Raw genomic sequence first — 22,266 nt, forward strand, 5'->3', positions numbered from 1 at the left:
CTCGTCTAACAATTGCCCTGTTATCTCCATTGGTTTACGTTCCCTGGGACCAGAGAGAAAGACAGTCACACTTGATAGCTCAAGTTCTGGTGTTCATTTGTCTTTCTCAGAAAGAGAAGGGACCATTAATTCCATGACCACGATGGCACTGATAAGCGGCATCCAGTCTAAATGTTTTGGGGGAAACATTTTCTTCCCCACAAGCAGCAGAAACGCTGCTGTGCTCATGGTTTTCCTCTTGCCACCCATGTGAAGCCTTCCTTCAGAAAGGCCTGGGCTTCCCCACCAGAGTACTTAAGTGGGTTTGCTTGCTCCCATCCCCCTGGAAGGAGACTGGTTTTGTTTCTGGATCCACCAGACCATACGGAGGGATTCCTCAGACAGGCAGGTTCTTGGCCTCCAACCTCCCAAATTTTGGTGTAAGAGTCTCCTGTATGCCTTTGTAAGAGAAACTTGTTTTCTTACAGAGTTTGCACCTAGTGCTATTTCCTACCCCCCTCACCTCCCCCACCAAACAGATGTTCTGAAAATGACAAAATATTTCTTATTATTCCATCCACACCTCTCCACCGAAGCTGGATCCCCATTCTTCACTCTTTCCAAGGTTCTATTTTCTACTGGAAGTCCTGAAAGAGTCACTGTCTCTGACAAAATATGTATGGAATTTTTACCTAAAGGTCCTTTCTGAACATGGGCAACCCTTAACGCCAGGGGAAAAAAGTTCCTATTTCCTGCTGCAAAAAAAAAATTGAAATCTATTCAAGAATGCTAAATGCAGGGGCCCCTGGTTGGCTCAGTCAGTTAAGCATCCAGCTTCAGCTCAGGTCTTGATCTCACCGTTTGTGAGTTTGAGCCCCACGTTGGGCTCTGTGATGACAGCTCAGAGCCTGGAGCCTGCTTTGGAGTCTGTGTCTCCTTCTCTCCCTCTGCCCCTCCCTGGCTCATGCTCTGTCTCTCTCTCAAAAAATAAATAAACATTAAAAAAAAAAATTCTCAACTCAGAAAAGGCTTTGCTTACTGAGAACATGAGCTGAAGTTGTTTTTCGAATATACTGTTAGTGTGCCATTGAACCTAAATGTACCAGGTGCCTAAACCAACATTTCACATTGTTTCTAAGTCCCTTAACCAATAAACTAGATCGTTAATCTTGATTTAGCCTCCTTTATATGGGCAATGCCTTATTAATTTGGTTACTCTTTCTTTAAAAATTTTTTTAAATGTTCATTTTTGAGAGAGAGAGAGAGCGAGAGAGCGTGAGCAAGCTGGGGAGGGGCAGAGAGACAGGGAGACACAGAACCCGAAGCAGGCTACAGGCTCCGAGCTGTCAGCACAGAGCCCTACGCAGGGCTCGAACTCACAAACTGTGAGATGATGACCCACTATGGAGTCAGATGCTCAACCGACTGAGCCACCCAGGCGCCCCATGTTATTCTTTCAAATAACTCTTGGCAATCTAAAATAGACATTCTACGAAACCAGCCTCTTTACCCACCTCCAATCTGTTGACAATTTTTTTCTTGATAGCATTCTGGGCAGCGGCGTTGGTTGCCACACGGAGACCTTCCGCAGCTTCTCTCAGTCTCTGCTGCTGGTCTTCATTCTCAGGATTGGCTGCAGCCCCCTGAGAAGGAGAAAACAGAGATTCTGAGAGGTCCAGAGGACAGCACGCCACAGATGCTGAACTCATGCCTTCAATTTAACTTTTTCCCGGTAACACAAAAGATCTGGAAGAGAAAGCAAATGCTTCGAGCAGTATCTTTACAATAAAGATGTTTATCTCCTAACGACAAAAAATCTACTGGGGATGTTTCAAAGCTGTACCAGTAAACAGTAGAAATCCAATGGTAAAAATTAAGCACTTGAGATCATAGCCTTGGCCATCCACGTAAATTGACTTGTGGTCAGCTATCCATAGTTTAAAAGGTGTTAACATAAATCTCCCCCATGCCCCAATCTCTCGGGGAGAATTTTATATTAACTGGCAGGACAGACGCTTGTCACTATGGAAAGATTTTCCTGTCTTGTGGCACTGGGTTTATGTGAACAGGCTGAGAATATAGTATAGACACAGGGGAAGGGGTAGAGGGAGCAGGAGGACTGGGAATGCCATCCCCAATACTATAAGGAAATGTTGTTCAGGAAAGACCATGCCTAGAAAGACTGAGTTGGAAAGTATAGCAAAGGAGAAATGGTACTCAACTATACTTAAGTAATGAGAGATATCCCATGCCCCTGATCATGGCAGGGCAAGAGAAAGGCACCATGCACAGCCCATGGCCACCCTGTGTTGCTGTAGGTTCAAGTGTCTGAGAAATGCAAATGGATTTTATTTATTTATTTTTAAAGTTTATTTATTTTGAAGGAAGGAGGGGCAGAGAGACAGAGGGAGAGAGACTCCCAAGCAGGTCCAGTGCTCAGCATTGCGGCCAACGTGGGGCTTGATCCCATGAACAGTGAGATCATGACCTGAGATCGGGAGTCAGACACTTAACCGACTGAGCCACTCAGGCCCCTCAAAATGGATTTTATTTAGATGGGTGGGATTCTGAAGTAGGGAAAAGACTAAAGGTAACATAGGAAGAGGATATAACTTCACTGCATACTAATTCAACCGAGACTTAAAGCACATCCAACCTTCCTTTCCTACCTGCAAGAGAAGCAGCAATCAAGATTTTCCTGAGTCTGGATGTTCTGTGACCGGCTCTAAATGTATAGGGATGAATGAGTTTCTTTTCATCAACACTTTAGGGTGTTAATATTTGCTCATAAGGCAGAGACAGAAACAGAAAGAAACTCACCAATCATTGAAAATCAATTTTCAAATGTCTCCATTTTTTCAAATGGCCAACTTGCCAAATTGACCATTTACAAGAACCCGTTTATTTGTTTTTAGCTATTTATAAAAGGAATAGGGATTCATCCTGGCTGCAACAGTTTTAACATCTGTGACAGAAGTGTTCTGGCAATCCTTCAAAGGGAATCTTCCACTCTTTCAAACTGTAACCACTTTAAGTAGCCTTGATTTTGTGTTTCAGTAACTAAAAAAACCTCTACTTTTGCATCTCACATGTGAAAGATTGTTTCAGCTACTTTTGTCTTCTTTTGCGAGTTTAGGAAAATCATTTTATTCTTTTGGTCATCAGGTGTTTAGACCACTCCTATGCGAGCCTTCCTTTGGTATTTTGAGCAGCAGGAAACCATTTCTGCACTTGACTCTCAAGTGGGCATCTGGATCCTTCCTTAGCAACGTCTCTTTCATGAGGAATGTACATTAGATATGCGGTACTAATCTTGGTCTGGAATCTTAGTTACTGATTATGAAATGTATTTTTTTTCCTACACATTAAATATATTTCTTGGAGCTCTAACTATAACAGGTTCTTCAGCTTTGAACAAAATCCAGCAGATGAAAATAGTGTCGTGAAGACAAAGTCACCACACTTAACTACAAGAATTTATGAAACCACTTAACATTGTCCCATCTGATATAAATCATTAAAAATAAATACCTAAAAGAAACAAATTTCTGGTAACTTGGTGCATTAAGGTCTGGTGAGCGTTGTGCATCTAGAAACCAATGTGCACACTGGCCCTGGCTCAATCTTGAGTATGTGATGGTAGGCAAAATCTTTTTGAGTTTTAATTTTCTCCTTTGTAAAACACGGGTTGATTAGATTTTACACTAAGGTTCTTTTCAGTCTATCATTTTTTGTGAACATGAAGGTTTGCTTAAAATAGCTATGTTTAAGGACACCTGGGTGGCTCAGTCACTTAAGGGTCCGACTCTTGATTTCAGCCTCGATCATGATCCTGGTCTTGAGATCAAGCTCTGCATCCACGATGAGCAAGGAGCCTACTTGGGATTTTCTCTTTCTCCCTCTGCTCCACTCCCCTAGTTGCTTGCGTGCTTGCATTCTTGCTTTCTCTCTCTCTCTCAAAATAAACAAATAAATAAACTTTAAAATAGCTATGTGTAGGGGTTCCTGGGTGGCTCAGATGGTTAAGTGTCTGACTTTGGCTCAGGTCATGGTCTCGTGGTTCACAAGTTCAAGCCTGGTGTTGGACTCTGTGCTGACAGCTTGGAGCCTGGAGCCTGCTTCAGATTCTGTGTCTCCCCCTCTCTCTGCCCCTCCCCCGATCATACTCTGCCTCTCTCTCAAAAATAAACAAACATTAACAAAATTAAAAAAAAAAAAAAAGAAGAGCTATGTTTAGACTTAGAAATACAAGGGGCAGAACTTGTAAAAACCATAAAGAAATTAACCACTGCACGAAACCGTCATATATATTTTTGGCTAAAAGGGATGGTTGATGGCCTAACTTCTCAGCTGAAACAGGGCTCAGGGGACAGAGGAAGCAAGTTCAGACGCTGCCTCTCCTTGGGTTACTCTTCATCCTATTCATGTTACCTCCAAGAAATCACAGTCCCTCAGGAACTACAAGGGTGAGTCAGTCGAGGAAGGTCTACGTAATTCACTGTGTGTCATAACATATTAAGAATTCACATACAAGGTATTCTATTGGAGGCTGGGGAGATAGGATAAGATGTGGAGACTTTCAATGAATCTTACATGCATAGAAACACATTAAATGTGTTATCTGAGAGTATGAAACTGAAGATGCTTTTTATTTTGTTTATATTTATATGCATTTTCTATCATTTCCACCAAAAACGTATGCTAGTTGCCTAATAACCAAAAGAGGAACATAGAAAAATACAGCCTTATCCATTTAATACAGTTCTCACCTAGAGGGAGGCATCAGAATCCCTTGTGGAACATACTTGCACAGTCCCACCAGTGACCTTGTGAATCAGGAGGGGTGGAATGGAGACACGTTCCATTGTAATGTTTCATGGGCAGGGCGGAGCGGGGAAGGGGGGAGGGGGCTCTGAAACAGAGCCCTGGGATAAGAATCACTGGCTTTTAGAAGCATCATGCTAATGCATTACCGTCAAAAAGCAGAAAAGCTGACTCTTAACTCTTCATTCAAGCTGTTATATAACATTCAAGACTGCTACTGGCATTTGAAGAACAGTGAGGCAGGAAGCACTCTACTATGTAAAATCTTGACAGTTTAGTTGAGAAGTCAAATGGAGGGCAAAGTAATACTAAGGTTGCGGGCAAAAAACAGGCCTAAGTGAATCTGCTGTTCAAGATCTCAAGTTGAAATTCACCACCATTTGCAATAAGCCGATGGCGATAACCCAATGGCGAGAGAGTGCGCACTAAGCAGGAACTGTGTTGGCTACAGCTGAGTCAGCCCTGCTCCCCTTAAAGACTGTTATTCTCGTGTCCCATGCCCTTCTCCTTTCCCAATGGAACAAGGTTAAATGTTACAAAACCATATAGGTTTTAAACAACAAAAATGCACACTCAGCTGGCCATTCTTTATCTTCAGGGCACCTTCCAAATCCTAACTCTTAATAATGTTCACTTTTCAATAGAACAGATCCAACATAATACCTTTGCAGCTTCCACCATGCGAGCAGTGGAATCAGCCAAGAGTTTTGCTGCTGCCAGGAGCTTCTTTGAATTCTCCATGTCGATTTCAGCTTCCGCATCTGACCTCATGGCGTTGACAAGGTCTGAGGTGGCTTGGGCCAGGACCCGGGCCTGGCGCACCATTTCACCTACGGGATGGAATTGAGGATGCCATCTGTTTGTCTGCTTTCTAAAGCTCAAAAGCAGCACACAGTCCAGTCTCCACTCTTCTAGCAAGAGGGACAGAAAGAAGGAGACCACAAGTTCCTGTCCTAAGCAAGGCTTATGTCCTTAGATCCAGGACTGAAAATACTCCCCATGGCTACTAGGATCGTGTACCCCAAACCCATCCAAGTTCCATCTTGAACAGAGAGGGGTAAATAGGACACAACTAAGCAAGGAGGAACTCTTTACAAACAGAAGGCAGGGAACAAAATTATGTGGATTTGTTATGTGATTTAATAAATATTTAACTAGTGAATATCATTTAGCTCAAGAATAACTGACCCAAAACTCCTTAAATTCTGCATAATGGCAAAAAATTATCTTTAAACTTTGAAAGAATTTGTATGTTACCTAACTCCAGATGAATAGTATCACAAGATCCCCTGTATCTGTGCCATTTGGCTCTCACTAATAAGAAGCACAGACCCCAGATTCATGCTCAATTGCTAAGATTTGTCTTGGCTGAGTTTTCCCTATCAATTTTCTGTTTGCTCACTCTTTTCTTCCAGGCACCACTTTTGATCTTGTTATTAGTAGTTGTTTGGTTTTACTGTACCGTGATTTTACTGAAATCTACTTTAGAAGTAGGAAGGATGTAAGAGTAAACGTTTAAAATAAAACTACTCGAATGTAAGGGAATTTTTCCTCTCACAAAGGTCATTTGAGAAGGATGCCGCACCACTGTAACATTAAGGGGGAAACAAAGCTTTCATAAAAAATCAAAATGTGCTACATTCAAGGTATCATGGATTGGATCCTGGGACAATAAAAGGGCATGAGTGGAAAAACTGGTGAAACCTGAATAATGTCCGTAGTTAACAGTTATGCACCAAAGCTAATCTAGTTAGGACAAATGTGCCATGGGTGCCCTGGGAAGATGCTAAAAATGAGGGCAATTGGGAAGGTATATAAGAACTTTCTGCATTACCTCTACTTTTTTCCTGTAGATGTGAAAATATTCCAAAATAAAACATCTATTAAAAAAGAAAGACAACAAACAACAACAACAACAAAATCCAAATCGTGTAGAGTACTCCCATTTTCTTAAATCACATAAGGAAGATACAGAAAAGTTCAAGTTTTTGTTTGTTTCTAATAGTTCCTATAAAATATGGCTCTGTGCTGACAAGGAAGTAGGGAAACAAACATCTTACAAACTACCGGCAGGGTCACAAAGTGTAGAACCTTTCTGGAAGGCAAGTCCATATGTAAAAAAAAAATCGTACGTATATATTGGCTCAGAAGTTCCACTAATTACATAGATCCCCAAAAGTAAACCAAGATACTTTTATAAAAATAGTTACTGTAATAATATTTTTGTTAAAGCAAAACTAAGAAGCAAACCAAAAAACTTGGAAACCACCTAGATGTGCTTCAAGATCATAAGTTAATTATCCTAGAATTCCATTCAGTAGAATATTATGCTGCCATTAAAAAGATGAGTGTATAGCTCAACATGAAAAAGATCTGTAAGATACATTAAAAGAAAAAGGTTTAAGAGTATAAATAATGTAATTTCATTTATATGAAAACAAAGATAGCACTATGCGCACATGCGTGCAAACACACACAAACATGTGACTGTAGGAAGATTGAAAATTTCTGGAAACGTAAAACAGAAATCAGTGAGTTGCCAAATCTGGAGATTTAGATGGGATAGGGATGGGCTGGATCTCAGGAGACTTACCTTTCAACTAATAGACTGAAAGGTACATATTTTTAAATTTGTTGTACATCCTGACATTTGACATCTTAAAGAAACCTTGCTGGCTAGAGAGACACTGCCCTTCTGAAGGCTAGCCAATTCTTAGAGATAGCAAAAGTCCAGCCAGGAGCACGCCTTTGATATGCAAACTGACCTTAGCTTAGAACCACTTCCCCTCTATCTGGCCAGTACCCTCCTGGAGGCAATATCCCTGGCCTCAATCATCCTATGGCCCGATGCCAGGCAACTGAGGATCACCTGTAAAGCACAGAACCTGCTGAAGATTTTCAAACTAAGCAGCCCCAAGCAGTTTCCCCTGCCCTGCCTTCCCAATCAAAATCCCAAAAAAGAATAGAGCTTAAGCTCCTCCCCTCACTCCTGTCTTCTGCAACCTGACCAAACCCTTGTGACCAAACCCCTGTGACCCTGCAGGCATGTGGTAGCTTTCTCTTTGGGACTTGTGAGCAGAATACATTTTTCCTTCCAAGCTTCAGGCTTATCTCCTCCTGTGGCTACCTTGATTTTACCAGGCCAAATCCAACATGGAGGTTTTTGACCAAAAGGAATTTGCTAAGAATTTGCTAAAAAGCCTAATTAACTCTCTAAGGGCTGCTATGGATGGGCAAACCGGGAGACTTCCATCTTTCTCCCAGGCTCAGGGACGAAGTCTCCGACAGAAGCTCATGACACCTTGCCCTTGCCAGGTGACCGTCACCTTTCTTGTTACAATGAGGACCATCGGGGAACCCCAAGCTGACCCGTCCACCCAAGCATTGCCTCTCACCAGCATCTCCCATGGAGCTGAAGATGCTCTCGGTGACACACATGATGGTGTCGGTGGCCTGGTCGTAGCGGCCGATGGGCTCGCCTCGGCTGGCAAACTGTCGCACGTGCTGCAGGAGATCGTGCAGGGCCTGGCTGACCACGCTGGCCGCCGCGCTGACCTGCTTCAGGAGCTCGCTGTCGTCGGTGGCAGCCTGGCAGGCACGGACACAGTTCTCCACCGAGCGGTCCACGAGCTTCCCTGCTTCGATCAGCTGCTCCTGGCATACGGGGGAGCTGATGGTGGGGCTCACCACCTAGAGGGAGATAGGAGCAGGTCCTGGGCACCGAGGGTCAGCTCTCAGTCCCCGCCTCGCACTAGCATTTTCACCGAGGCCCTTCCTGCTCGGGGCCTTGGGTCCTTACTCAGAGCACCAGGGTTTAAAGTGGACCATCACTGAGATTTCTTCTACCTGACAATTTCACCCTATCTTGGTGGTTTTTGATGCCCAACAATTGTTATCTTCACTGGTGATACGTAACTATAGTACGAGCTACTTCCACAGAGAGAAATTTCTGGTGTTTATGGCATAGCTTCTCCTTTTAGGAACCTCTAGGTTGAGTCCTCTGACTTAGGATAACAAGACTAGCAGGATTGTATTTCTTTTCCAGAGGTACCTGCAACTCTGTACCTCACGGTACTTTAAAGAACAGGGGGATTCTGTCTGTTTTTCTGTGGGTACTTTAACAGTGTACAAGGGAAGTAGGAGCGATACCATCAACACATCTGCCTGACACTGCAAATCCCACCAGAGGACAGGAAATGGCGGGCTAAGCCAGTCACGGATCTATAGAATACGATAGGTCATCAAGTTGAGAAATGGACACATCCCATCTTCTGACGCATCAACACGCAATGGTGCCGAAAGGATACGTGAAAGCAGACAGGCCTGAGATAACCCCAGTTCTACCACTTAATGATTCCTGTGGCCGCAAGCTACTTACGAAGCCTTAGAGGCCTCAGTTTCCCTTCCGTAAACTGGGGATGATATGCTGAACGAGGTGAAGTTTAACACCCGGACTGTGCACATCGTGAGTGACAACAATGAACTCAATCCTGATTACCGTCACTCTTGCACTGTGCAGTGCAAAAGGGCTCCCCCAGATGTGCACGTTATTTACAAACCCATTCGTGACACTGTACTGCCTTCTTGTACAATGCAAGAATCCTTGGTGTGCAGGTGTAAACATGACACACTGAGAATTTCAAGGGGGACACATGGCAGTTTTCAAGTAGAAATGGCAATGAGACACTGAGATGTCCCAGTGCCTGAGGACTTGGGGAAAGAACTTGGGATGAAAGCACAATTGGGCAGTTATTGCCAAAATCCTGTCGTGTCACCTTGGAGACAACACCTAAGCAAGCTCTAAGCCTCAGACAGTTTAAACAAATTCTGCCTGTTTTCCCCCAGTGACTGGGGGCAAACGAGAGCACGTGACACTTTGAAGAAAGGGCCAGGGGTGCCAGTTGGCTTACCTTGGCGCACGCCACCAGCTGAGAGGTAGAAAGGGCACATTGGGTGGCAGCGGCAATCACCCTGTTCTGTAGGACCGTGTCTTCAGCTACTTGGGCGACATTCTTCGCCTTTAATACCAACATGGCGGCAGCATTGGCTACAGCTTTGGCCAAACTCATTAAAACGTCCTATTTAGAAAGAGAATTAAAAAAACAAAAAAACAGGCATTTACTTTTTATTTTTATCACCCTTCACAGCCTAGAAATAAAATGCAGTGTCTGATGAAACATTTTATTGACATTCCATTTGAACTTTTTTTTTTTCCAGTACTTCATGAGAATATTCTTTCCATTTATTTTTCTGAAATGTCAACTTACCTTAGATGTAATTCAAGAAAGAGACTTGCATCCTAGCTACAGTCTCCTATGCATTAAGGAACAAAGATTTAAATCTAGAATAGGTTGATTTGAGGGGAGAGTTTGTATTTTAACCACTGATTCACATTCATGTACTTCAACACCAAAAGTCTTAAGTCTCTTGAATATGTGATTGATGCAGGAGATCAGGAAAAGCTGGAAATCTATCCAGATGCCATAAATACAACATACTGTAGGAAGGATAGAATTCATGGCCTCCAAGTCATCATGCCCTGCTGTCACGCAAAAATTTATCATTTGGATTTCCATTTTGCACAAAGATCCAAGCTACTATCAAAAATTCAGCCACATCTCTGCCTCCAGAGGGCAATGTTGGACATGCACAGACATTACCTACAGCTCAAGAGCCAAGGAGTGCTCTGAACGTAAGTTATTCTCAGTGTTCCGTAGTCTTCTGGACAGGGATTAAATTATTATGAAAAGTGGAAAGGGAGCCTACATAAATAAACTAGCTAGAAGCTACGACCTCACTGAAGATGCAAGGAGCTTTGAGCCTTTCTGTATCAGTTCATGCTTCAACTCAACAAAAAGGCACTCTGTCTGCAGGGTGGAGAATCCTTTGATTCAGCCCACCAGATTTGTCACCCATCTGTGTGGCCTGAAGAATAATCACTGTTACATTTAATTTGCTTCTTTTCTTTGAATAGTGAAGGTTGTTTATTTGGTTTGGAAATGCCTTCCCAAACATATCCCAAATATATGAGCCATTTTTATTTTGAATGAACATGTCCAGGCTTTCTCCCAGAGGAAATGTGGTCAGTAGTCTTTATTAATTCATCAGATAATGAAAAGCACTGTTGATTCTGAATGCAAAGGGCACCCAAAGAGTCTTTACAAGAAGACGTTTTACAGGAAGATATACTGAAAGGGGTGTTCACCCTGTACAATTTTACACAGAGCAAAAACTACATGCTATCCAGGCAAATCAGAAACCCATAAAATGACCACATACGCAGATTTTAAATGGACAAAAACAAACAATCTTAAAGGAACAGTTTAGTTCAGTCTCTATCTTTCTTTTTTTAAAAGGTTTGTTGAATGTCCAAGGAAAAAGCAAGGCCTGAGGTGCCAAAAAGTGAAGATGCTTTTGGGATCTGACTGGCACTTGTTGGCCACATAACTTCTGGAAATTGCTCCCAACATGGCCTAAGTTACAGTTCTTGAGCACCTATTTCAATGCTCAGTGCACACTCAACTTGAATGTCACAAATTATTCACAAGATTAAAAAAAAAAATCTTTCCAAAGTAGGTCACAGTATTCTTTCGCTTGATATGAATTCGTCTTTTCACACAGGGACCAAGATTTGGTCATGTAGGCTCACGATTGTTCTAAAGGGCTTTGTTAGACTCATTTAAAGAAATCCTGTTCTTCCTATTAATTTTGTCCAAAAAAAATACAGTTAGAAAAAGAACGTGATACTACAGCTACAGTTGCTGACAAGGCCTTTGTCAAACCTTTCAACAAGACCCCTATTATGTAGCCCGTGTAAAATAAATCTTTGTTAACTCTGGGAACATGCAGTACATTGAGAACCCAAGAAAAGCTCTGAGATAAGATCTCAAGAATCAGAAAAATAGTGCATAAGAAATCCAATGTCAGAAAGCCAGGGGCTACTCCTAACTCCAAGAGGTTACAGGATCACCTTACTACACTGATGTTTGCCTAGAGACCTTACAGAAATGGAAAGCAGTAAAGTAAGGCCTTTCACTGTTAAGGAAGTCTGCAGGACCTTACTGTGAACGTGAACCTGCTTTCCTAGCACCTCTAAATAGAAACAAACGACAGGGAGCAGAGTTGGCATTTATACATGACAGTGTAACAGTCTGTCAAAGAGAGAAAGAAAAGAGAGAAAGCCTTCAACAATACTAGGATGCATGAAAGATCTCAGGAAGAACTGTGACTTGCTTCTCCACCTTGCCAAACACTCTGGGGAAAGCAGTAATATTTTTGAGGAAAGAAAGTTGACCACCTCAAGATAATTAAGCCTAGTACACCAACAGCTGAATGTCATACTTACCCAATTCCTAAGTAGGTCCCTGCCTACCAAGAATTACCTGTGCTAATAAAACAATCAATGCCCAAGACAAGCGCAGTTGGGGGGTTTAGCCAAGGCCAAGGCAGGATAGGGTGTTTGCTTGAATTTAGTGGGATATATTTATGTGGTCTGGAGTAAATTCTCTTTCAAGTTAAATCGTTACTGGCCATCCCAGCCTAGAAATGGCTTCCAAGAATACTGTTACCACCCATTATGGGTCTCACCCTCCAGCATGACTTCAGTGTTTAAGCACTGACTGTCTTATTGCATTGTAGATAGAACATGAATGAGTCCTATGGTCCCAGCATCGCAACTATGTGCAAAGTAGGAGACAGCTACATCTACGGATGCAGGTACACATTCCATGTATCCCAACATGTACAACCCTGTCTTAGTGTAACCGATGCATCTTGTGTAGATGCAGTTTGGTAGTTCCGGATGAAACGGCAAGCTGAATCGGCACTCGTGAATTAAGAAACTTGAACGCTACTGTAAAGCTGAATGATCTTTTTCCTCTGAATGCTGTGTAATTCCCTGACAGTAAACCTGACATAGGATTTGGAATAGGGTCTCTTCCAGAGAAACTGGGCTTGAACCATTAGGTTTCAACAGAATGGAGTTATGTACTACTCAAAATGAGGACGTCAGAGAAGGAGAAAGGCATGGAGGGCATGTGCCCACGAGTATGTGAGAAGCCCAGCTCATCGTAGCCCGAAGCTCCCCTCATCTGTGGTGGCTGGAAACAGAGGCAGACAAGCTGAGCTCCAGTCTGAGCTGGCAGCACATCAAGCCAGCTGCCAACAATGGCTACAGCTGTGCACCAGAGGACAAACAGCACATATCCTTGGTATTGAACAAGAGTGACAAAAAAAAAAAAAAAAAAAAAAAAAAAAAAGGCTTTCCCGTCATGCTGGTTTGGGCTATGACACAGACAACAGACCCACCTCTGGATACAAAGAGGGGGGGCACCAAAGCTACCTGTGAGGGCAGTGTATGGGAGTCCACACTCTCCCTCCCATGGCGACTCTGGGCTCATTTACTTAAAAACCGCTCCCAGAAGATGAAACAAGCCTGGCCATGAGTCGATGATTACAGAGGTTGGATGGCAGACACAAGGGAGTTCAGGACATTATTCCCTCCGCTTTTGTGTTTAATGAACGCCCGGCATCCAGACTAGCAAGAATAGCTAAGTAAGTGCTTTACAGTGATGATGCGGGATACGTAAGTGAAAGGAGTTTTTTAGTTAAAAATTTCTTTAAAAAAATTAACAGTGACTTCATTCCCAACGTAAGCCATCTCAAAATTATTCTTGACAGCCCACTGAAGATCTGGTTTTTCACACATTCTCCCCATTTGGGTCTAGACCATCGCTTAGACTCCTTTCCAAAATTATGGGTTGCAGATATCTTACTTGGAATCGCTCATCAGTCTCATTCTCTCCGATCTGTCTCAGAAGATCCCCACTGGCTTGTCCAATGCTTCCAGCAGCAGTCAAAACTGTCTGTCGAGGCTACAACAAAGAGCACACACTGGTTGGAACGAAAATGCAGTTCCTCGAAAGTGCCATCAGACAGCTAGCCCCTCAGGATTGGCTCACCTACAAGAGAGTCTCAGACCGTCTGCCAGATGGGAGACCTAAATATCCTGGTACAATCTGTGCAAGGAAGGGCCTGATGTCTTATAAACCAGCAACAGGTAGACAGACTTGAAATGTTCAATCAATGAGTTTTGCTCGGTGGGTAGGGAGGTGATAGGCACTTTATGGAAATTAGGGCACAAACTTGAATCCCCTTTAAATGTGTATTGACCATATGTGTTAGCTTCTGAAGTTGTATCTGATCAAGTACCCCGGGGTGAGGGGAAAGGGAAATTTCCTACTAAGAGCTCAACCAATCCCAAAAGTTGAACTACAGATTCCGTACCCAGTTCACCAACTCTAAGCCCCACAGTTTGGTAACGTGCCCCATCAAGATGGAAGGAACAGCTCAGGGAGCAACAGCCCTGTAGCGCTCAAGGTGGCACCTGCCACCCAGGACCTGGGTGACCGTGTGCCCCAGGAGCTCACCTCTCCAGAAGTAGGCTGCACAGCTTTAAGCAAGTCTGACACTGCCCCTGCGAGGGTCCTCGCGGCTCTGAGCAAGTCCTCCCCACTGCCCACTTCGTCGTCCATCAAGGCTGCCAAAAGCTTCACGCCCTTGGACATCTCCGTCAGGTTGGAAGAAATGGTGGTGATTGCACATCCCACTGCTGTGTAGTCAGTGTCTGCAGGGTCACCTGGGACAGAGAAGGGAGGGTGGTGAAGGGTGAGGAGAGCCCAGATGGGCGATGGCATCAGCCCGCACTGTGCAGGAGTCGGACACAAAGCTGGATGCAAACAGGGAGACACATGGCTTCCTGTCTCCGAGGTGCTGCCTCTCCCAAATCTTTTGCCCCAAGGCCTCCTAAGCTGAAATACTGAGCACGAGCACTGGCATAGTCCCCAGGTCTTGGCATCCCATGGCCCTTTCCATTAGGTCCGTGTCAGCAGCTTAGGCCGGTCAGTTCTGTTCCTGAAGCATTGAAATGCTGCATTGTGAGCCCAAGACATTTCTGGGCTCTCACCTGACAGCGCAAGGTGGGAGTCACTCTGTGCCACAAGACAGAAGGAGGCACACGTGATGGGTCTATTCATCCAAAGCCAGTTTTAGACTGTAAGCCCCAGAAGGGAGACACTAGTCTCCGTACACTTTGAGGCACGTCCATCATGCTGATGAACAAGGAGGAGAGCTATGTAAGTGCTTTTCGAAGGATGCATGATATCTATGGAAAGGAATGAGATGTTCCCCACCTTTCTCCTGGGTCAGTGCAAAGAACTGCCTGAAGCACTCAGTGTGCCTAAAAATAGACCAGCCTCTCATTATATGAAAATCTGTTGTTTCAATCAAAGAAGAGTCCTTTTTTTAAGAAGCAAACCGCATCACAAAGCCCTCAGAGACTTACCGGCAGTGAGGTTAACTACTGAAGCTGTTCCAGCTGTGATCGCATCGACCTGGGAGTGGATTTCGTGTTTGGATTCATCGACTTTATTCTGGACCCATACCCGGGACGCCTGCAAAAGCAGACAAGTACATGACACAGTCACTATAGGCATGGGATTGCTCAGGACACCAGAGAGGTCACGCTATAAAACAATACCAAGATTTTGTCTATACTCTGGTTACTGGGCTGGCACCAAAGAGGCCCAGAAGTCAGCCACGCCCTTCACAGGCCTCTTGCTCATTCACTGATGCTGGATGGCATGGGAGTTCTCCAGGTTTCTTCCACTGTTTTCTCTTTAGCTTTTAGGATCTTAGAAAAATTCTACATGGTTTTATTTAGGTAAATTCAGTAAAAAATAAGAATAATTAATGTCTCGTGATAATATTGCACATCAGCACGAACAATTGTTGATAATTTCCACCTACACTTTTAGCGAGCAGGGTGAGAATTAGGGTATTTCAGCTCATGGGTGTTCTCTGTCAGCAGAAAATTTGTCTTTTATTAACAACATGAATGGGGTGTAGATGCAACACCTGTCCTGTAAGGACCTGGGGTGGGTGGGTTAAGACCTCTATTCTAGACCCAGTTCTAACACTAACAAGAGACATGACCTTGGGCAAATAGCATCTATGTCCTGTGCCTCCTGTTTCTTCTACTGTAGGAATTCAATGGTCTTTAAAAACCTTTCCAGATCTTCGACTTTATGTTCACTGGAAGCTATAAATAGCAAATTCTCTATTTCCTGGCATTTCTGAGGTTAGCCAATGAATGATCGTTTACATTCATAAGGATGACCCTGTGGTAACATCAGATGCTGACTTGCTTCCCAAAACATTCCCAAAATATTCATCGAGATTTAGGATATGTCTAGCACTAATATTTTTTTGTATACTAGTTCTTTAAAAATTGGTAAAGCAACAATGTTAAGTCCAAATATTTTACATTTAAAAAAAAATTGTGTTGTTTTGAGAGGGTGTCAGTATGGGAGGGGCAGAGAGTGAGGGAGACAGGATCCAAAGCACGAACCGTGAGATCATGACCCGCACCAAAGTCAGAGGCTTAAGAGACAGAACCACCCAGGTGCCCCAAGTCCAAATATTTTAAAACTATCTCACAATAGTGCTGGATATGGAAGGGTGTCTGCCTTATGTATTTTTAGTCTGGAGTTTCCCCTTGCAAAATGTTTAATGATCTCAGGTACTTGGGAGACAAAACACTGAGTACAATTGCACCTGCAGGTATACAAGTATGCAAGTGAGAAAACACAGTGCGCAGGAAGGACTTAGAGGGCAGTTATGCTTGCTGGCCAACGCGAGGCTAAATACTGCACTTGGCTCTGGGCTATGATGGCCCTGTCAGTCCTAACTCGGTGGTTTTCAGTCATGACTGCCCATTAGAACCACCTGGGGAGATGAAAAAAGCAGGCCCTGCCCTCAATGACATGGATTGATTTGGGCCTCAGCCTTTAGCCTCAAAGCTCAAGTCTGAACCAACTTTAAGCTCCTACAGATAACTGGAATATGCAAAGCAGGGCAGAGAATGGCAGTGCTAGTCCTTCAGCAACTTTCATATGCACATCAAACAGCTGGGACCTCCACTAACATGAGTTTCCTGATTCAGAGGGTTGGGATAAGGCCCCAGATTCCACACCTCTCAAGAGATCTTACGTACTGCCAATGCCACTGGTCCATGGGCCACCATTTGAGTAGGGACAGGCCAGAGAATTTCGTGCAGCAGCACCTACAGAAAGGCAGCTATTTACCCCGCCCTACTGAAAAGCTGAACACTAAGGCAGTGGCTCTGGAAGCACAGTCCTCAGAGAGCAGCAGAGCACCTGAGGACTTGTTGCAAATGCAAAGCCTCAGGCCCTTCCCCAGACCTACTGAGTGAGAAAAAAAAGACATGGAGCACAGCAATGTGTTTTAACAAGCCTTTCCAGGTGACTGATGCAGGCTAACGTCTGAGAAGCACTGACCTAACAGCTAATACTTGTTGAGCTCGGTGTGTTAGGTAGTGTGCTAAGAATGCCACACACGACGGGATTACCACGTCTTCACAAGGACCCCGTGCATGTATGACAAAACGGAGGCTTAGAGAGACTTAGTTGCCTGGATTCACATAGACACTAGCAGTGGAGCTGGGATTTGAGCCCAGATCACTTGATTCCAGAGTTCAAGTTCTTGGCCCCACGATTCTCTTCCTGTGGGTACCACCCCACTACAAAGCCTCAATATAGTGAAAACAAAAAAGCAAAAAAAACAAACCCTAGGTTTCCACTTCCCCTTATTGGAGGTGAATGCAGACAGAATGCAACACCCAGCTTTTTTGCCAGGGCAGAGACACAGAACTGACAACCACGAACAATACTCACCATATCCTGGCCTAGGGGTGGCAGTGAATCCAGCTCGCTGAGGTCATCCTGGGCCTGCTGGACAGCGTGCATGCTTGTGTTGATAGTCCCCATGAGAGCCTGCTGGGCCGAGGTCTGCAAAGGCAGATGACCACAGGGCAGTCATACCTTGGCTGCTGGAACTGACACTACCCTTTATACAAAACAAGGCCACACTGAACTCTGGGCTCAAGAGAGAGTGGCTCACGGTGGGTCTCAACAACCCCAACCGCGTCCCATTTCAAGCAAGGGGCTGATTGTATCAACGGAATGCTTGCTATGGGTGTTTGCAATACAGAGGTTGTGATCAGGAGCGTGTGGAGCTTAATTAGGTGACAAAAAGCCCAGAAAGAATTCTTGCAGGGAAGCTACCCCACTCTGAGTACTGAGGACAAAAGATCTCAAACATAGGAAACACACATTACACACAGAACTGTTCTTAGTAAATAAGGACAGATTCCACCCAAAACCCATAGTCAACGGGCTTCTTCAGAGTCAAATTTCTTCTGAGCTTATAGGCTTTTCAGCTCTTAACAAGTTCTTCCCCAGAAGCACATGATTCCTTGAGAAGGCAGACTAGACCAGCAGCAGGAGAAGAAGCAACAATTCACTCAGGGCAAAGTGTGGATCACTACAGACCTGGTCTATTTCTAAGACCTTCTAAGGGGTACCTGGGCTAGTTAGCAGCTTGATGCTGTGAAGGCAGGGAACCAGGGTTCTATAGCTCTGAACCACCAGTCATGTGGAGAGGTCATGGCTGTTCTCCAGCCCCAGAGGACACCTGTGATCAGGGAGTTACTAACCCACCTCCTTCCCTCCTTCCTATTTATTTGAGAGAGAGAGAGAGAGAGAGAGAGAGAGAGACGGAGAGAGAGAGAATCCCAAGCAGGCTCCAGGCCATCAGCGCACAGCCCCATGCCAGTCCATCTCACGAACCATGACATCATGACCTGAGCTGAAATCAAGAGTTGGACGCTTCACCGACTGAGCCCCCCAGAGGCCCCGAAGCATCTGGTTTAACAGGAGCACCGGGGAGTCAGGCGTCAGGACGGCACAGCTGAAGAGCCATGGCTCAGATGGGAGTTAGTGAGAACACGATGACACACACAAGCTATCGCCAGGGCTGGTGTCCGCTCCCCCCCCCCCCCCCCCCCCGCACATCAGAGGTGGCGCACTGACGCGCAGGGCAAGCGTGGGGGAAGTCTCACCAGCGGGGGCATGTGGCCTCGGTGCATCTGCCCAACCATGACCTGCTGTTGCGGGGAGGGCATGCTGCCGACGTTGAAGGTCTCGGGCCCACTGGAGCCTGAGCGCATCACGGCGGGCAGTGCCACGGAGCTGTGTTCCACCTTTCCAGTCCGATTGAACTGCTGCTGCAAGATGGTAGACCTGCAGGGGACAAGGGTCTGGTCACTGGGAGGTGGCCGCTCGCAGGGAGTGTAATGATAAGATAGCATAAGTGCCACAGCAGTTTGCTGCGTTACGCTGTGGAGGTCAATTCACAAGAGACATGCACAGACAGGACTGTGAATGAAGTGATACTCAAATACCCTGAAGAACCCGGAATCTTTTTTTTTTTTTTTTTTTAAGTTTATTTATTTATTTTGAGAGTGGGCAGGAGGGGAAGAGAGAGAGAGAATGATATTCCCAGGCAGGCTCTACACCATCAGCATGGAGCCTGATGTGGAGCTCGAAGTCACAAACCGTGACATCATCACCTGAGCTGAAACCAAGAGACAGACGCTTAACCCACTGAGCCACCCAGGCTCCCTGAACCCTGCATCTTTTTATAATTATTACTATAAATAACCATTCCCAACGGATTCATGATATAATGCAACTAGTCCTTCTTAAAGACTTCCATGCCCCTCCCCGCCCCCCCTCCCCGGCCGCCCAAACCAACACATAGATATTCCTCCAACAACGACGTTCCAGGTCTAAGAAAAAGTTTAGGATACAGTGATCTATTAGTTGGTAAATCCTACCTGAAAGAGCATTCATTCAACAAATATCTACCATGGGCCAGGTTCTATTCTAAGCACTGGAGACACAGGTCATTTAGTCTTCTTGGTTGAAGGGGGAAGTGTAGAAAGGAACTAAAAGAAAATCTCCCACAGCTTATCTCTCCTTCCCCAGGTCCAAGGCCACTGACCACAGAAGGTGTTTAAACACCTTTGGAGGCTTGATGATATGACAGACTTTGGCACCTCCTCCAGAGGACTTCAACTAAAGTCTGGGAAGATTCCTAGGATATCTAGTTTTAAAAAAAATAACTTTTTACTTGTTCCTATTTACTTAGAACGAGAAGTAAAGGACTTTGAGCATATGAAGGTGGTATATCTGCCACAGCTCCCCAGAGGGCACACCCGCAAAGGAGAGTCTGGGGGAGTGTGTGTGTGTGTGTGTGTGTGTGTGTGTGTGTGTTGGGGGGGGGGTTGTAGGGGGCAGATTGGGTGAGCAGCTGCACTAAGAAGTCAGGCCTCTGTTCTAGGGTTTTCCCACCATCACAGATCATTCCTTATTGCTCAGGGCAAAATTCATGAGCCATGCTAGGATATCAGACAGCAGGCATCCATGGAGGGACAGTGGAAGGGTTGGCACCAAGGGGGGTAGATATAGGGGTTCCAGTAGGAAGTCATCTGCAGTCTGTGATCTCAGCTGATGTCTGATGCAGGGAAAAGTGGCAGTTCTTCTGATGGGGACCACTCTGGACCATTCCTCCTCTTTGCTGTGACCAAATCTCACTGTGATGCCCTAGGCAGTGGGAAGGGGCTACAGGAATCCCAGGCAGAAGAGGCCCCAGTGCTCTAGGCTCATACAGTTACTCAGCTGCTCTTACAAGTCCAAGGGCAACACAGCCCTCTGAGGGAACAACTCACCCTGCCAGAAAGCACTAGCTTACTGATTTCCATCTACAGTCATTAGTAATTCCAAGGACTTAAGATGTTCTTCAAGAGGGTAGCAAGTATGTGAAATGCATCACATCATGTTTGGTTCCAAACTGTGTACTAAAATAGGGGACACAAGGAAAATCACCTTCAAGGTAATTATGAAGCAAATTGGGATAAAGTGACGGAGTGTGGAAATGTTAGAGAAGCAATTATTATGACTTAGCAAGTTCGATATGCTTGAATATGCTAGAACTTTCTGGCAGTGTCCTAGAAGACACATCACAAGATCCGAACTGACTCCTGACTCTGCCACATGTATGCATCTCAAGTAACTTCTGTGAGCTTTGGTTTCTTCAGTCATGAACTGGTAATGATATCTGGTCTACCTCTTACATCGGGGGGTTGTTACTGGGATCAAAGGAGACAGCATGCTAGATACACAGAGTGTAGACAAGATGACTTAATGCTCTACGTAATGTAACAGGAGCAAGTGCTCAGACTTCCCCAAAGTATCACTAATTAGATGTTATTTAATTTTAATACATCTCAGGTTCTTCACCTATAAAATGAAGTTAAATTGAGACTATTCTGAATTGAAAATGATAAGAGCAGGAAATATTTATGATGTGCCAGGCACCATTTTACATGCTTTATTAACAACTGAATCATCAAAATAAGACTTACAAGGTGGTACTATCCTTATTCTCATTTTACAGTTGAGATGAAGGGGCAGAAGAAATTTGTAATGTCCCCAAGGCCACACATGAAAAAAAGAGACCTGAGATTTGAACCCACTTAAATCTGGCTCCAGAGTCCATGTTTTTAACCATTTGTGCTGCCTCATGACACACGTGGCATGTAGTAAGAGTTCTATAAACAGTAACTCCTCCATCAGCTAGACCCCTGCCCCACAGGCACAGAACTAAACAGAGGCCCACTCTCCAGCCTTTGATGAAAATGACGCAGGTTATCAGATTTCACTGAGCTATTGCAGAACAGGATTCACGAATACTCACTGTGTCCAAAGATGGGAGTTAAAGACCACATCTTGCTCAGTGTCTCCCTGAAATCCATAGCCGCCTCCTCCCACAAGACATACTCAACACTGAAAATGATGGTCTGGGGACCACACTTCCAGAAGACTCCTCTATATCATCCACTGTCATCTCCGCCATGTTTCGGACTTCAGGGTAACTGAGCCCCGAGGTGGCACGAAGAAACCTGCCCATTTAGGGAGAAGGGGGTTCTCCAGCATTATTAATAATACTTACTTCTTCGGGGAAACAGACTCTTCCAGCATAGTCGACTCCTCATCCCCCTCTAATCCAAATCTATCTTTGCTTTGTTTCTGAGGTAGAACGAGACCAAAAACAAGAACAAGAACCCACAAAGTCAGCAGGTTTTGACACCAGAACCTCTGAAGATACCTTTTAGAAGGAACTACACACAAGCAACAATATTGAGGTTTACCCAAAATTCCTTTATTGGACGAAGGGATAGGTCAACAAAAACAAAAGCGATACGAAATACATTATTTAACGTAATATAGAGATGTTCTAGTAGATATACTGATGTTCTGGTAGAACTTGGTTATCTCAGTGGGCTGTATCTTGAAGTCATGGTCAATCATAGCATACCACTATGGCATATAACCCCGTTAAAATTGGTAAAAAATTTTTTTCAGGAAAAATACCAAGAACATTTTCAGACCCTCAACCTGGGTTTCTTTTTTTTTTTTTAATTTTTTTTTTTTATGTTTATTTATTTCTGAGACAGAGAGAGACAGAGCATGAGAGGGGGAG

General features: G+C 44.4%; 1 protein-coding gene across 3 annotated transcripts in view; it reads right to left on the reverse strand.

Annotated features, from left to right (window-relative positions):
* Positions 1 to 22,266, reverse strand: part of TLN2 (talin 2) — a 435,350-nt gene that overhangs the window by 134,963 nt on the left and 278,121 nt on the right. For all 3 annotated transcript variants that reach the window (XM_042941831.1, XM_042941832.1, XM_042941833.1), the window contains 10 exons: positions 21,736 to 21,812; positions 18,782 to 18,962; positions 17,556 to 17,669; positions 15,146 to 15,254; positions 14,232 to 14,440; positions 13,578 to 13,676; positions 9,714 to 9,881; positions 8,199 to 8,493; positions 5,467 to 5,633; positions 1,494 to 1,622 (listed from right to left, as the gene is read on the reverse strand). In XM_042941831.1, coding sequence (XP_042797765.1) covers positions 1,494 to 1,622; positions 5,467 to 5,633; positions 8,199 to 8,493; positions 9,714 to 9,881; positions 13,578 to 13,676; positions 14,232 to 14,440; positions 15,146 to 15,254; positions 17,556 to 17,669; positions 18,782 to 18,962; positions 21,736 to 21,812 — 1,548 coding nt within the window. The remainder of the gene's footprint in view (positions 1 to 1,493; positions 1,623 to 5,466; positions 5,634 to 8,198; positions 8,494 to 9,713; positions 9,882 to 13,577; positions 13,677 to 14,231; positions 14,441 to 15,145; positions 15,255 to 17,555; positions 17,670 to 18,781; positions 18,963 to 21,735; positions 21,813 to 22,266) is intronic.

Source organism: Panthera leo, chromosome B3 (genome assembly GCF_018350215.1).
Source record: "Panthera leo isolate Ple1 chromosome B3, P.leo_Ple1_pat1.1, whole genome shotgun sequence".
NCBI lineage: Eukaryota > Metazoa > Chordata > Mammalia > Carnivora > Felidae > Panthera > Panthera leo.